The 17,144-nt window shown below is 50.0% G+C and overlaps 1 protein-coding gene and 1 pseudogene across 1 annotated transcript; one reads left to right on the forward strand and one right to left on the reverse strand.

Annotated features, from left to right (window-relative positions):
• Positions 1-11,785: 11,785 nt before the first annotated feature.
• On the reverse strand, positions 11,786-15,447 carry LOC133362851 (uncharacterized). Its single transcript, XM_061581794.1, is given in 3 exon segments — positions 11,786-12,796; positions 12,798-13,248; positions 15,378-15,447. Coding segments are annotated over 2 exon segments (1,380 nt in total). The 5' UTR covers positions 13,167-13,248; positions 15,378-15,447.
• A 23-nt stretch (positions 15,448-15,470) lies between these two features.
• LOC133362852 (uncharacterized protein DDB_G0271670-like) lies at positions 15,471-16,915 on the forward strand (annotated as a pseudogene).
• The last annotated feature ends 229 nt before the right edge of the window (positions 16,916-17,144 follow it).

Raw genomic sequence — 17,144 nt, forward strand, 5'->3', positions numbered from 1 at the left:
AGACACACACCCAGACACACACAGACACACACCCAGACACACAGACCTCTACGGCTACCACCGGCTTCTCCCCAGACTCACTCTTCTGCCGACTCCACCGACACACGACACACACCCAGACACACACAGACACACACCCAGACACACACACAGAGACACACACAGACACACCCCAGACACACACACAGACACACACCCACACACACCCAGAGACACAGACACACACCCAGACACACACACAGACACACACAGCAACACAGACACACACACACAGACACACACAGCAACACAGACACACACACAGACACACACCCAGACACACCCCGACACACACAGCAACACAGACACACACAACACACACAACACACACAGACACACCCAACACACACCCAGACACACACCCAGAGACACAGACACACACCCAGACACACACCCAGACACACACCCAGACACCACACAGACACACACAGCAACACAGACACACACAGACACACAGACACACACACAGACACACACAGACACACACCCAGACATACACCCAGACACACACCCAACACACACCCAGACACACACCCAGACACACACCCAGACACACACCACAGACACACACAGCACACAGACCACACAGACACACAGACACACACACAGACACACACAGATACACACCCAGACATACACCCAGACACACACCCAGACACACACACAGACACACAGACACACACCCAGACACACACACAGACACACCCCAGGCACACACGCAGACACACACAGACACACACAGACACCACACAACACACACCCAGACACACACCCAGACACACACCCAGACACACACCCAGACACACACCCAGAGACACAGACACACACCCAGACACACACCCAGACACACCAGCAACACAGACACACACAGACACACACAGACACACACACAGACACACACCCAGAGACAGACACACACCCAGACACACACCCAGACACACACCCAGACACACACCCAGAGACACAGACACACACCCAGACACACACCCAGACACACACCCCACACCACAGCAACACAGACACACACAGACACACAGACACACACACAGACACACACAGATACACACCCAGACATACACCCAGACACACACCCAACACACACACAGACACACAACACCACACCCAACACACACACAGACACACACCCAGACACACACACAACACACACACACACACCCAGACACACACCCAGACACACACAGCAACACAGACACACACCCAGACACACACCCAGACACACACAGACACACAAGACACACACAGACACGCACCTCTACGGCTACCACCGGCTTCTCCCCAGACTCACCACTCGATCACTCTCTCTACCCCTGGTTCCCTCTTCATCCTGCTGACTCTACCCGTCCCCACAGTGACCCCGCTCTCGTCACGGGGTCTCCCTTAAGTACCCCGGGAGACGTGACGTCATCGCACTGAACGGCACACCTGACGTCACGTCCCCATTTTACTCCTCTACATATAGATATAAAAAGGGAAATTTGTGATTGTGTATGTTCGAAATGTTTAGCATACTTCCCGACATGCAACAAACTTGAAATTTGGCACGTGGGTAGCTTCCAGACTGTACACGATGCAAAAAGTATAAAAATAGACTTTTGTATTTTGGGGGTTAGGGCGCAATAATGGATATTTTTGCACGACAAGTGAGCGTGACGTCACGTCTGTCATGTCACCCACATGCGGCAGTGTCACGCAGTGTGCCTGCTGATGTCACCCCCCCCCCCCCTCCGCGTAGGCCGTGAATTAGTCCGAGACAAGAATTCAAGTCCCGGCGAAGGCGGTAGTAAAGCTCGTCTATAGATATAACAAAGGAAAATTTGTGAATGTGTGTGTCTGTTCGAAATGTTTAGCATACTTCCCGACATGCAACAAACTTGAAATTTGGCACGTGGGTAGCTTCCAGACTGTACACGATGCAAAAGTATAAACATAGACTTTGTATTTTGGGGGGGGGGGGGGTCAGACAATTTTACTGCACTTGAAAATTTCTACCAACGCTGCTGCTAAATGCAACGGTCACTATTAGTTTTCGATTTAAAGCTTCTTTCGTGACTGCAGGGATCCATCTTCTTGGTTCTTTCGGTAAAGTCACCACGTAGAAGGGAAGTAATAAATAATAAAAATAAAACAATAATAAAATAAAATAATTCTCACGACGTTTCGGCTACAACGCAAGCAGCCGTCTTCAGGTGAAGAATGAAGACGGTAGCCGTAACGTCGTGAGAATTATTTATTTTATTGTGTTTTATTTTTATTATTTTATTACTTCCCTTCTACGTGACTTTACCGAAGAACCAAGAAGATCACCATTAGTTATTTCATGATGTATTACCGGTTACCTGCAATGTCCCATTACATCAGTACGGGTCGATAAGGCGGACCTACGCGAACACCCAATGTCTACTCCCGATTAACCTACTTGTGATACGCATATTCTTAGGTTTTTTCGGTAAAGTCACTGTGTAGGTACAAAATTAAAATTAAAAAAAGTAAAATAAAATAAAAATCACGACGTTTCGGAGGCGTCACAAGCTTCCGTCTTCAGGTGGAACCGTCACAGCCACGACAGCCGTATCAAGCAAATGAGATTGCAACGCTACCACTCCGTTTATATAATTTTAATGTTTTACCTACGTGACTTTACCGAAAAAACCTAAGAGTATGAATCCTTGCAGTCACGAAAGCTTCAAACCCTGAATGATTAACAACATTTCAGCTGGCCGCTAAGTGTCAGTCTTTCGGTAAAGTCACCATGTAGGTAAAAATGAAATGAAAATTAATGAAAAAAGAAAAATCACGACGTTTCGGAGGCAACACAAGCTTCCGTCTTCAGGAGGTACCGTCACAGCCACGACAGCCGCATCAAGTAAATGAGAGATTGCAAGAGCTACCACTCCGTTTATATAATGGTTGGAGAGGCGGTAAGGGCCAAGTACGGCACACTTTTTTATTAATACGGTAAGGTGAGGCTTAAGAGGGTGAGCCTTTGTTATGGAGAGGTACGGTTTGTGACTAAGCCTGGCCTACGTAACAATAGTGTGAAAAAAGAAACAAACTAAAACATGGTAAACCTGTAATAGTTGTCCGTCAATAAGATTGGCCAAATAAGTGTAGTTAAATCTTTTTTGCACGGTTGATCACATCTTTCCAATGATAACTCAGTTTGTAACCATCATCACGGTTGAAATTATGTTCGTATATTGTGACTCGCCTTGACCTCCTCTCCTTGACTCACTGCTCGATGGTTGCGGCGTCGCGAGGCCTCGTGCCCTCTGCGCGTGGCGGGCCGGGAGCTGTCTCGGGTGACGATCTCTGTTCGCAAGCGCAAGAAGAGGTTTCACACTATACACGTAGCAGGCTTTCGCGACCAATGTTTTTCACAATCAACGTTTTTGGGTTTAGATGGCCGCGTTATTTATAAATGTGTCGTAACCCTCCACCACCCGACACGGCCAATCGGTTAAAAAAGTGTCACGTTGACAAAAGACAAAATAGTTCGCTGCTTTAGCCCATCAACACCGGTGTGTGTTGAAGCGTGAAACCACAACGTTTACAATTTGAGTAGTACGACGTTTCGCTGGTACTCAAATTGTAAATGTTGTGGCTTCAACACACACCGGTGTGGGGGCTAAAGCAGCGAACTATTTTGTCTTTTGTCAACGTGACACTTTGTTACCGATCGGCCGTGTCGGGTGGTGGAGGGTTACGACACATTTATAAATAACGCGGCGATCTAAACCCAAACACGTTATGAATCCTTTTAGGTCCTTTCGCAAATACAGTGATCCCTCGCTACTACGCGGTTCAAGTTTCGCGGCCTCAGTGCATTTTTCGAACTGATTTGAAGGCCTCATTATACCTGTGCAGCAGTAACACCATCATCATCATCATTCAGCACGTTCATCGAACTGATTTAAAGGACCTCATTCTACCTGTGCAGCAGCAACACCATCATCATCATCATTCATCAGCACGTTCATCGAACTGATTTAAAGGACCTCATTCTACCTGTGCAGCAGCAACACCATCATCATCATCATTCATCAGCACGTTCATCGAACTGATTTAAAGGACCTCATTCTACCTGTGCAGCAGCAACACCATCATCATCATTCATCAGCACGTTCATCGAACTGATTTAAAGGACCTCATTCTACCTGTGCAGCAGCAACACCATCATCATCATCATTCATCAGCACGTTCATCGAACTGATTTAAAGGACCTCATTCTACCTTGCAGCAGTAACACCATCATCATCATCATTCATCAGCACGTTCATCGAACTGATTTAAAGGACCTCATTCTACCTGTGCAGCAGTAACACCATCATCATCATCATTCATCAGCACGTTCATCGAACTGATTTAAAGGACCTCATTCTACCTGTGCAGCAGTAACACCATCATCATCATCATTCATCAGCACGTTCATCGAACTGCACAGGTCTGTCATCGTCGTCATTGTCATCGTCATTGTCGTCGTCGTCATTACTGGAGTCAAGTCTCAAGATACTACTGTCATTGGTGAGTGTAGATCACCAGAATACTATCGTATGAGACAGAGTCTGAATGACAGACGTGTTCTTCACCTGAGGACGGCTGCTTGCGTTGTGGCCGAAACGTCGTGAGAATTGCATTTTAATGTTTTATTTTTATTATTTTATTACTTCCCTTCTACGTGACGACTTTACCGAAAGAACCAACAAGATTTTTCGATTTAAAGCTTCTTTCGTGACTGCAGGGATTCATCCTCTTGGTTCTTTCGGTAAAGTCGTCACGTAGAAGGGAGTAATAAATAATAGAACTAAAACATAATGAAATATTCTCACGACGTTTCGGCCACAACGCAAGCAGCCGTCCTCAGGTAGAACAGTCTACTTGACGGACCACGCTGGTCACTGTGTAATGACCACACTTCACCACGCTGTGTAATGACCATACTTCACCACGCTGGTCACTGTGTAATGACCACACTTCACCACGCTGGTCACTGTGTAATGACCATACTTCACCACGCTGGTCAATGTGTAATGACCACACTTCACCACGCTGTGTAATGACCATACTTCACCACGCTGTGTAATGACCATACTTCACCACGCTGTGTAATGACCATACTTCACCACGCTGGTCACTGTGTAATGACCACACTTCACCACGCTGTGTAATGACCATACTTCACCACGCTGGTCACTGTGTAATGACCACACTTCACCACGCTGTGTAATGACCATACTTCACCACGCTGGTCACTGTGTAATGACCATACTTCACCACGCTGTGTAATGACCATACTTCACCACGCTGGTCACTGTGTAATGACCATACTTCACCACGCTGTGTAATGACCATACTTCACCCACGCTGTGTAATGACCATACTTCACCACGCTGGTCACTGTGTAATGACCACACTTCACCACGCTGTGTAATGACCATACTTCACCACGCTGTGTAATGACCACACTTCACCACGCTGTGTAATGACCATACTTCACCACGCTGGTCACTGTGTAATGACCACACTTCACCACGCTGTGTAATGACCATACTTCACCACTGTGTAATGACCATACTTCACCACGCTGGTCAATGTGTAATGACCACACTTCACCACGCTGTGTAATGACCATACTTCACCACGCTGGTCACTGTGTAATGACCACACTTCACCACGCTGTGTAATGACCATACTTCACCACGCTGGTCACTGTGTAATGACCACACTTCACCACGCTGTGTAATGACCATACTTCACCACGCTGGTCACTGTGTAATGACCACACTTCACCACGCTGTGTAATGACCATACTTCACCACGCTGGTCACTGTGTAATGACCATACTTCACCACGCTGTGTAATGACCATACTTCACCACGCTGGTCACTGTGTAATGACCATACTTCACCACGCTGTGTAATGACCATACTTCACCACGCTGTGTAATGACCATACTTCACCACGCTGGTCACTGTGTAATGACCATACTTCACCACGCTGTGTAATGACCATACTTCACCACGCTGTGTAATGACCATACTTCACCACGCTGTGTAATGACCATACTTCACCACGCTGTGTAATGACCATACTTCACCACGCTGGTCACTGTGTAATGACCATACTTCACCACGCTGGTCACTGTGTAATGACCATACTTCACCACGCTGGTCATGCTTAATGATCTATCTCTTTGGTTCTTTCGGTAAGCCACTTAGATGTAAAATAACATTAATTCATATTTAATTTTGAGCACGTAGGTTATAAAATAAATGTAATTTTAATAAAATTTACTTTCAATTAATTACATTAAATCTATTCAAATTTAGATACGAAATAAATTAAATTTAAATTAATTAAAAAAAAATTTAATACAAATTTTAATTAATTGATTAAATTTATTTTCTTTTCTTTCAATCCCTGTCCTAGTCTAGGCAAGGCCTCAGGGTGTACGGGTCATTTCACACAGCAACAACAGCAACAACAACAACAGCAAACAACAACAGCACAACAACAACACACACAACAACAGCAACAAACAGCACAACACAACACGCAGCAGCAACAGCAACAGCAACAACAACAGCAACAACAACAACAGCAACAACAGCAACAACAACAACACAGCAACAACATCAACAACAACAACAGCAACACAGCAACAACAACAACAGCAGCAACAGCATCAACAGCACAACAGCAGCATCACACAACAACAACACAGCACAACAACAACAGCAACAACAACAACAGCAACACAACAACAACAACACAGCAACAACAACAACAGCAGCAGCAACAACAACAACACAACAGCACAACAACAGCAGCAACAACAGCAGCAACAACAACAACCAACAGCAACAACAACAACAACACAACAACAACAACAACGCAGCAGCAGCAACACAACAGCAACAACAACAACAACCAACAACACAACAGCAACAACCAACAACACACACAACAACAACAGCATCAGCAACAACAACAACACAGCAACACAACACAGCAACAACACAGCAACAACAACAGCAACAGCAGCAACACAACATCAGCAGCAACAACAGCAACAACAGCATCAGCAACAACAGCAACAACAGCAGCAGCAACACAGCAACAGCAGCAACAGCAACAACAGCAACCACAGCAACACAACAACAGCAACAACCACAACAGCAACAACGCAACAACTCACAGCAACAACAGCAACAACACAGCAACAACAACACACACCAACAACATCAACAACAACAACAGCACAGCAACAGCAGCAACTACAGCAACAACAACAACACAACAACAACAGCAGCAGCAGCGCACAACAACAACAGCAACAACAGCTCAACACACAAAACACAACAACAGCAACAACATCACAACAACCACACAACAACAGCATCAGCAGCAGCACAACAACAACAGCAACAACAACAGCACAACAACAACAACAACCACAACACAACGCACACAACAACAACACAATCAACAACAGCAACAACACAACAAAACCACAGCATCAGCAGCACCAACAACAACAACCAGCAACAACACACAGCAACAACAGCAACAGCAACAGCAACACAACACAGCAACACAATAACAACACAACAACAGCACAACAGCAACAACAACAACAGCAGCATCAGCAACAACAACAACAGCAACAACAACAGCACAACAGCAACAACAGCAACAGCAACAACACACACAACAACAGCACAGCAACCAACAGCAACAACAACCAACAGCAACAGCAACAGCATCAACTACAGCAACAACAACACAACAGCAGCAGCACAACAACAACAACAGCAACAACAACAGCAACAACAACAGCAACAAACAGCAGCAACAGCACAACAACAGCAACAACGCAACAACAACACAACGCTTCTCTTGAGAAAATGTTTTTTATAAAAACAAGCGAACGCACCTTACCTTGACACTCGCGAACTTTAATGATTATTAAACAATTAGAATTAAACTGAACACTCACTCACTCACCGCACACAGACGCACGTGCGTTCAGCGTTGTGCAATAAAAAATGGTGTCGTCACGTGTCAAAGTGGGGGGAGGGGGCAGCGATCTGATTGGTCGCCACGTGTCAAAGTGGGGGGGGAGGGCAGCGATCTGATTGGTCGTCACGTGTCAAAGTGGGGGGGGGAGGGCAGCGATCTGATTGGTCGTCACGTGTCAAAGTGGGGGGGGGAGGGCAGCGATCTGATTGGTCGTCGCGTGTCAAAGTGGGGGGGGAGGGCAGCGATCTGATTGGTCGTCACGTGTCAAAGTGGGGGGGGGAGGGCAGCGATCTGATTGGTCGTCGCGTGTCAAAGTGGGGGGGGAGGGCAGCGATCTGATTGGTCGTCACGTGTTCAAAGTGGGTGGGGAGGGCAGCGATCTGATATGTCGATCACGGATGTCAAAGGGGGGAGGGGGGAGGGGCAGCGATCATGATGGTCAGCACGTGTCAAAGGGCGGGGGGGGGGGAGGGCAGCGGATCTGATGGGTCGTCCGTGTCAAAGGGGTGGGGGGGGGGTAGGGGCAGCGATCTGATTGGTCGTCACGTGTCAAAGTGGGGGGGGGGGGGAGGGGCAGCGATCTGATTGGTCGTCACGTGTCAAAGTGGGGGGGGGGAGAGGCAGCGATCTGATTGGTCGTCACGTGTCAAAGTGGGGGGGGGGGGGGAGGCAGCGATCTGATTGGTTGTCACGTGTCAAAGTGGGGGGGGGGGGGGGGAGGGGCGATCTGATTGGTCGTCACGTGTCAAAGTGGGGGGGGAGGGGAGGCAGCGATCTGATTGGTCGTCACGTGTCAAAGTGGGGGGGGGGGAGGGCAGCGATCCGATTGGTCGTCACGTGTCAAAGTGGGGGGGGGAGGCAGCGATCTGATTGGTCGTCGCGTGTCAAGTGGGGGGGGGGGGCAGCGATCTGATTGGTCGTCACGTGTCAAAGTGGGGGGGGGAGGGGCAGCGATCTGATTGGTCGTCGCGTGTCAAAGTGGGGGGGAGGGCAGCGATCTGATTGGTCGTCACGTGTCAAGTGGGGGGGGGGGGGAGGGCAGCGATCTGATTGGTCGTCACGTGTCAAAGTGGGGGGGGGGGGGGGGGGCAGCGATCTGATTGGTCGTCACGTGTCAAAGTGGGGGGGGAGAGGCAGCGATCTGATTGGTCGTCACGTGTCAAAGTGGGGGGGGGGGCAGCGATCTGATTGGTCGTCACGTGTCAAAGTGGGGGGGGGGGAGGCAGCGATCTGATTGGTCGTCACGTGTCAAAGTGGGGGGGGGGGGGGAGGCAGCGATCTGATTGGTTTCACGTGTCAAAGTGGGGGGGGGGGAGGCAGCGATCTGATTGGTCGTCACGTGTCAAAGTGGGGGGGGAGGGCAGCGATCTGATTGGTCGTCACGTGTCAAAGTGGGGGGGGGGGAGGCAGCGATCTGATTGGTTGTCACGTGTCAAAGTGGGGGGGGGGGGGAGGCAGCGATCTGATTGGTTGTCACGTGTCAAAGTGGGGGGGGGGGGAGGCAGCGATCTGATTGGTTGTCACGTGTCAAAGTGGGGGGGGGGGGAGGCAGCGATCTGATTGGTTGTCACGTGTCAAAGTGGGGGGGGGGGGGAGGCAGCGATCTGATTGGTTGTCACGTGTCAAAGTGGGGGGGGGGAGGCAGCGATCTGATTGGTTGTCACGTGTCAAAGTGGGGGGGGGGGGGCAGCGATCTGATTGGTTGTCACGTGTCAAAGTGGGGGGGGGGGGGCAGCGATCTGATTGGTTGTCACGTGTCAAAGTGGGGGGGGAGGGGGACAGCGATCTGATTGGTCGTCACGTGTCAAAGTGGGGGGGAGGGGCAGCGATCTGATTGGTCGTCACGTGTCAAAGTGGGGGGGGGGGGCAGCGATCTGATTGGTCGCTGCGAGCTTTCTTGCTTGCTTAGGACCGTGCAAATCTTTCGGTCGTTTTTAACCCACTTCCCGTGATCCAATCGAGCTGACATTTTGCACACAGACTCGTTGTGCGTGACAATTGCTTTTCGTGAAAAAAATCCAAAATTTTCCACTTTTTAGGAAAAATGTTTTTTTTTCATATTTAATTTAAAATACCAATGTGATAAAAATGAAATTTCCAAAATTTTAACTTTTTAGGAAAAAAATGTATTTCATTTTAATTAAAAATACCCAATGTGATCAAAAATGAAACTCTACTCGAGAAAAAGACAGAACATGGAATAATAAAAATAAAACGCTGCACGCATGTAAAGGATTTACAGTGAAAAAACATTTTTTTAGGGCTAATGTTTAACAAACCGTGTTCTGAATGTCCACAGAATACAAAGTGTTGGCATCTCTCAATCAATTTCATCAAACACCAATCTACAGTTTGGACGGCAGTCTCACAAATATCAAAGAGGTTTTAAAATATACAGAAACAGTATCTTGCACGTCCCGACACTTTCGACAAATTTTTACTGTAAACACAATTCTAGATTTGAAGCTTTCGTGACTGCAAGGATTCATATTCTTAGGTTTTTTTCGGTAAAGTCACCGTGTAGGTAAAACATCAAATTAATGAAAATAAAATTATTAATTTTGAAAATAAAATTATTTATTTTCATTAATTTTTAAAACATCAAAATTAATGAAAATAAAATTATTTAATTTTGAAAATAAAATTATTTTATTTTCATTAATTTTGATGTTTTAACCAAACTGACTTTACCGAAAAAACCTAAGAATATGTAAACACAATCATCAGATCAGCAATTAAACACGTCCCATACGTTTGTTGCGTTGGTAAGGACGACACGAAGACAGTCGTTGCAGGGGCTGACGCCGAACGGTTTGCTAGGAGCTTCCGCCTAGCTTGTGGGGAAGGGATAATACAAGACTTTGGATAAGCTCAATCATCTCCCCTGGGGAAAGGGTACACGGGGGGTTCCCTACGCCTCCCAGGCGAACGGGCACTACCCACAGCGGGGTCAAGTAGCCCCCTAACTTGCTGCTGGTTTCTCTTCTTTGGTTCTTTCGGTAAAGTCACGTAGAAGGGAAGTAATAAAATAATAAAAATAAAACATTTTTATGTTTGATTTAAAGCTTCGTGACTGCAGGGATTCATCTTCTTGGTTCTTTCGGTAAAGTCACGTAGAAGGGAAATAATAAAATAATAAAAATAAAACATAATTCTCACGATGTTTCGGCTACAACGCAAGCAGCCGTCTTCAGGTGAAGAATGAGACACTGCCAAGCTAGGAGCTTTTATATAAGCTGGGTTGGAGGTGCAAGAAGAGCGCCTTAACAAAAAGAATGTGAATATGAAGAGGAATTTAGCATATTCATTGAAATGCGTAGGAGGTGGGCGGGGGGGTTTCAAAGTCATATTATGCCCATGCTACGCTGGGTCCCCACCTCTCTACCGCTCACGAACTCGGCTCCTGGCGAAAACCTCGCCCACGTCACCGGTCACCCCCCCCTCAAATACTCGAGGGAACATGATGTCACTCTTCGCGAGGCGAGTGGGACATCCCGTCGCCACTCTACCCCTCAACACATTGACCGCGTTCTCAAACGGAGAACTCACAAACGCCAGTGATCAAATCTTACTTTTGGAGCTTTCGTGACTGCGGGAATTATTCTTTGGTTCTTTCGGTTAAGTCGCGTCTTGAATTGCAAGACCGCAAAGAACGCAAGACGACAATCAACGCCGCCGCCGCCGCCGCCGCCGCCGCCCGTTGCGCCTACACGTTCCAGAAGACCCGGTTGAGGACCTTGTTGACGTTCCTGATCAGAGTGGCATTGTATCTCCACAGCGTCAGGTCCACGACCAACGACTCGAGCGGCAGGTCGGGCCGCTTGGCCGCTCGGTAGTGGTGCATGATCGCCGTGTCTCCGGGCACCGTCTCCGAGATGCCCAGCGCGTTGAGCGCACTGTGCACCGAAGTCTGCAGCACCGCGCGCGGGTTCACGATCATCTTTGTCGGGTTGAAGACCTCCGGCTGGTTCGGCTCCCGTCTGATGCGGCGCATGATGTTGACGCCCGGGATGGCGTCCCACGCCTGGAACTTCGACCCAAACTCTTCCGACGCCGTGTCGGGAAACACGTGGTTTTCGAACAAGTAAATCTCGGCTCCGTACCTGTCGTTCAAGTGCCGTACGAGGTCCTTCCAGTCGGCGTGCTTCAACGGGACGATCACTTCGTCTATGTCCGTGAGGACCAGGTAGCGCGTGCTGTACATGTGCCGATACACGCAGTCGTTGAGCGCCGCTATCTGGCCGTAGTAGTGCAGCTCGCCCGGGTGCTCGGGGTAGTGCCACCCTTTGGACACTCGCACGTAGTCCGCGATGGGCCACGGGACGACCTCGACGAGGCCCGTCTCGACGTAGTAGAGGAGCACTCTGTTCAGCGCGGAGCTGCAGCTCGTGTTGTACACGGTCACGCGGCCCGCGCCCAAGATGCGGTACATCTCGATCGCCTGCACGAACTGCAGCGCGTTGCCGTAGTTGCCGAAGAGCGTCGAGATGCAGACGCTGAATTCCCGCGCGAAGGTTCGGGGCGCGCGGAGCCGATTTCGCACGGGCATGAACACCCACTCGGCCTCTTCCTCGTCCGGTGTTGCGCGGGCCCGCCGGACGGACACGTGTCCCGGCAAGCAGCCCGGCGGCTCCGCGCACAGGAAGTCGGCCGCGCCGTACGGGAAGTCGAAGTGATCCGAGTGGATGTAGGTGCTGGCGGTGACCGTCACGATCTCCCGAGCGGCCCCGGCAGCAGAAGCGGCACGAGAGCGCGTCCGGCTCGTACCGGTTGGCGATGCCGATGACGCGCGTGCTCCGACCGCCCTCGCGCCGGTCGTGGTACGCCGACACCAGGAATATGTTGGCGTGAGGCACGCGCACGATGGACGTGTTCTGCAGCGCTCCCCGTTGCCCGCACAGCGTCACGCGGTCGATCTTAGCGGAAGCGGACCCCGGCTTTGGCGTCAAGACGGACGAGTTGCTGAGCACGTGGCGGTCGTCGCGAACGAGCGAGCCAGTCCTGCGGAACTTGTACGCGACGCTCAGCAGCAAGAAGACGGTGGGCAGCAGCGAGAGGAACAGGACCGGGGGACGTAGCTTCATCATCGTCGAGGCGTGCACGGAGACAAGACGTCTGGATCAAATCTCTAGCCCGCCGTCTCAGGACGAAAAGTCTGATGTCGCTGGCCTGCAATTACATTTACGTGAAAAAAAACACGCGCACAGAGCTTCGCATCAAAAATGCACGACACTTTACACAATTCCAGTTCAGGCAACCTCACATTAAAAAAGCACTCCAAATCAAGACTGTATTGGCCTCAGGGCGGATGTTTACAGGTACAACTCTCTGCAAGTGAATGCGATATGCTTGACTTGGCAATGCCATGGGCAGCGGTGGCATTCATGGGGCCATGATGCAGCAAGGGATGGTCTGTGCTGCTGGCACCTGAACCATTGATGTGCTTCGATCATTGTCATCGTGATACTTCACTTCAACATTAACTGTGTATGAAAATGACGTGCATTTTAAGACCTTGTCCATTTGGAATGTGCCCCCATTGAATTGTGTATTAGGACTCCGTACGTAGTAATAATAATACATTTAGGCAACGTATTTGCTTGTCTACTTGATCAATGAAACTCCTGCCATTATTTTACTCAAATATTTGCCGTCCGTGTTACTAGATAGTTTTAAACACGTTTCACTTATCACCATCAACAGCCGTGGCCTATCCAACTGCTGGACCAGCGGTCGGGAACCTATGGCTCGCGAGCCATACACATGGCTCTTCCGGTGACGGCATATGGCTCCCAGACAATTTTGAGTTGAAACAAATAATAAAAATAATAATAAAAATAAAAATTAGTTTGGAACTGATTTTAAAATACTTTGTGATATTTGCTTAATAATACTGCGTCATTTTAAAGTGAACAGAAATTAGTTTTGAAGACACATTTCACGGGTCACGCCTGCACGAAGCTCAACTCACCACGTATGAACCAGACTACAAGGCCATCAGCAAAACCATATAGCACCAGAAGTCGCATTAAAAGTAAGACATATTTAATGTATTATACGTTAAAAATTACACTATATGGCTCTCAATGAAATATATTTATAAATATTTGGCTTTTATGGCTCTCCCAGTCAAAAAGGTTCTCGACCCTTGCACGAGCGCACCTTTTTACAAGGAGTCGTGTTTACATAGACCACAATACCTGCAGTCATAATGCAAACAAAAACACAACTCTGATAATGTATGCACTGTCCTTGAAGTTGATTGGTCCAACACCATGTGAGACTAGGCTCTAAGGAAAGCTGTCTCGGGTGTGGACCAATCAACTTCAAGGACCATGTGAGACTAGGCTCTAAGGAAAGCTGTCTCGGGTGTGGACCAATCAACTTCAAGGACCATGTGAGACTAGGCTCTAAGGAAAGCTGTCTCGGGTGTGGACCAATCAACTTCAAGGACCATGTGAGACTAGGCTCTAAGGAAAGGTGTCTCGGGTGTGGACCAATCAACTTCAAGGACCATGTGAGACTAGGCTCTAAGGAAAGCTGTCTCGGGTGTGGACCAATCAACTTCAAGGACCATGTGAGACTAGGCTCTAAGGAAAGCTGTCTCGGTGTGGACCAATCAACTTCAAGGACCATGTGAGACTAGGCTCTAAGGAAAGCTGTCTCGGGTGTGGACCAATCAACTTCAAGGACCATGTGAGACTAGGCTCTAAGGAAAGCTGTCTCGGGTGTGGACCAATCAACTTCAAGGACAGTGCATACATTACCAGAGTTATGTTTTTTTGTATTATGACTGCAGGTATTGTGGTCTATGCAAACATGACTCCTTGTAAAAAAAGTGTCGGTTTTGTTGCCAGATAGAAGGGTACAAAAACTAATAATCATGATCTAAATAGTCGTGGCCAAAAACAATTCGTTTCACACAAACATCGACATATTTCCTTGGTGTTATTTGAGTCGTACTACTGGCCAATAATAATTATACAAGCTGTGGAAATTGAGAGAAATACAAATATTTTCAACCAATTACACAACCACCACCACAAACACCACAGACACAACCACCACCACAACCACAGCCACCACCACAAACACCACAGACACCACCACAACCACCACCACAACCACAGCCACCACCACAAACACCACAGACACCACTACAACAACATCCACAATCACAACCACTGTTTCCACCACCACCACCACCACAACCACAGCCACCACCACAACCACCACCACCACCACAGCCACCACCACAACCACAGCCACCACCACAACCACCACCACCACCACGGCACCTGCGAGTCGAGAGAGCTTCCTGCTGCTTCTCTCCGCGTCGCCCTTCGGCTCGCAACAGCAGCAGCAGAGGGCAGCAGCAGTAGCAGCAGCAGCAGCAACAGCAGCAACAGCAGAGGGCAGCAGCAGCAGCAGCAGCAGCAGCAGCAGCAGCAGCAGCAGCAGCAGCAGCAGCAGCAGCAGCAGCAGCAGCAGCAGCACACGCAGCAGCAGCAGCAGCAGCAGCAGCAGCAGCAGCAGCAGCAGCAGGCAGCAGCAGCAGCAGCAGCAGCAGCAGCAGCAGCAGCAGCAGCAGCAGCAGCAGCAGCAGCAGCGCAGCAGCAGCAGCAGCAGCAGCAGCAGCAGCAGCAGCAGCAGCAGCAGCAGCAGCAGCAGCGCAGCAGCAGCAGCAGCAGCAGCAGCAAGCAGCAGCAGCAGCAGCAGCAGCAGCAGCAGCAGCAGCAGCAGCAGCAGCAGCAGCAGCAGCAGCAGCAGCAGCCAGCAGCAGCGCAGCAGCAGCAGCAGCGCAGCAGCAGCAGCGCAGCAGCAGCAGCAGCAGCAGCAGCAGCAGCAGCAGCAAGCAGCAGCAGCAGCAGCAGCAGCAGCAGCGCAGCAGCAGCAGCAGCAGCAGCAGACAGCAGCAGCACAGCAGCAGCAGCAGCAGCAGCAGCAGCAGCAGCAGCAGCAGCAGCAGCAGCCGCAGCAGCAGCCAGCAGCAGGCAGCAGCAGCAGCAAGCGCAGCAGCAGCAGCAGCAGCAGCAGCAGCAGCAGCAGCAGCAGCAGCAGCAGCAGCAGCAGCAGCAGCAGCAGCAGCAGCAGCAGCAGCAGCAGCAGCAGCAGCAGCAGCAGCAGCAGCAGCAGCAGCAGCAGCAGCAGCAGCAGCAGCAGCAGCAGCAGCAGCAGCACAGCAGCAGCAGCAGCAGCAGCAGCAGCAGCAGCAGCAGCAGCAGCAGCAGCAGCAGCAGCAGCAGCAGCAGCAGCAGCAGCAGCAGCAGCAGCAGCAGCAGCAGCAGCAGCAGCAGCAGCAGCAGCAGCAGCAGCAGCAGCAGCAGCAGCAGCAGCAGCAGCAGCAGCACAGCAGCAGCAGCAGCAGCAGCAGCAGCAGCAGCAGCAGCAGCAGCAGCAGCAGCAGCAGCAGCAGCAGCAGCAGCAGCAGCAGCAGCAGCAGCAGCAGCAGCAGCAGCAGCAGCAGCAGCAGCAGCAGCAGCAGCAGCAGCAGCAGCAGCAGCAGCAGCAGCAGCAGCAGCAGCAGCAGCAGCAGCAGCAGCAGCAGCAGCAGCAGCAGCAGCAGCAGCAGCAGCAGCAGCAGCAGCAGCAGCAGCAGCAGCAGCAGCAGCAGCAGCAGCAGCAGCAGCAGCAGCAGCAGCAGCAGCAGCAGCAGCAGCAGCAGCAGCAGCAGCAGCAGCAGCAGCAGCAGCAGCAGCAGCAGCAGCAGCAGCAGCAGCAGCAGCAGCAGCAGCAGCAGCAGCAGCAGCAGCAGCAGCAGCAGCAGCAGCAGCAGCAGCAGCAGCAGCAGCAGCAGCAGCAGCAGCAGCAGCAGCAGCAGCAGGGCCGCGGGTAGTCGAGGCCACGTGGCCGCCAGCGTCACGTGCTTCCTGCTGACCTCTGACCCCGCGCTTGAACTACGACCCCATAAGCAGTTCGTGTTCACAGTGTCCAGCGAAAGTTGAAAGTGTAAATGTTTTACAAGATTCATCTTCTTGGTTCTTTCGGTAAAGTCACGTAGAAGGGAAATAATAAAATAATAAAAATAAAATAATTTATTATGTTTAATTTTTTTCTTTTATTAT

This window comes from Lethenteron reissneri, unplaced genomic scaffold, assembly GCF_015708825.2.
Source record: "Lethenteron reissneri isolate LAM-NWPU_2019-01 unplaced genomic scaffold, ASM1570882v1 scaffold_1630, whole genome shotgun sequence".
NCBI lineage: Eukaryota > Metazoa > Chordata > Hyperoartia > Petromyzontiformes > Petromyzontidae > Lethenteron > Lethenteron reissneri.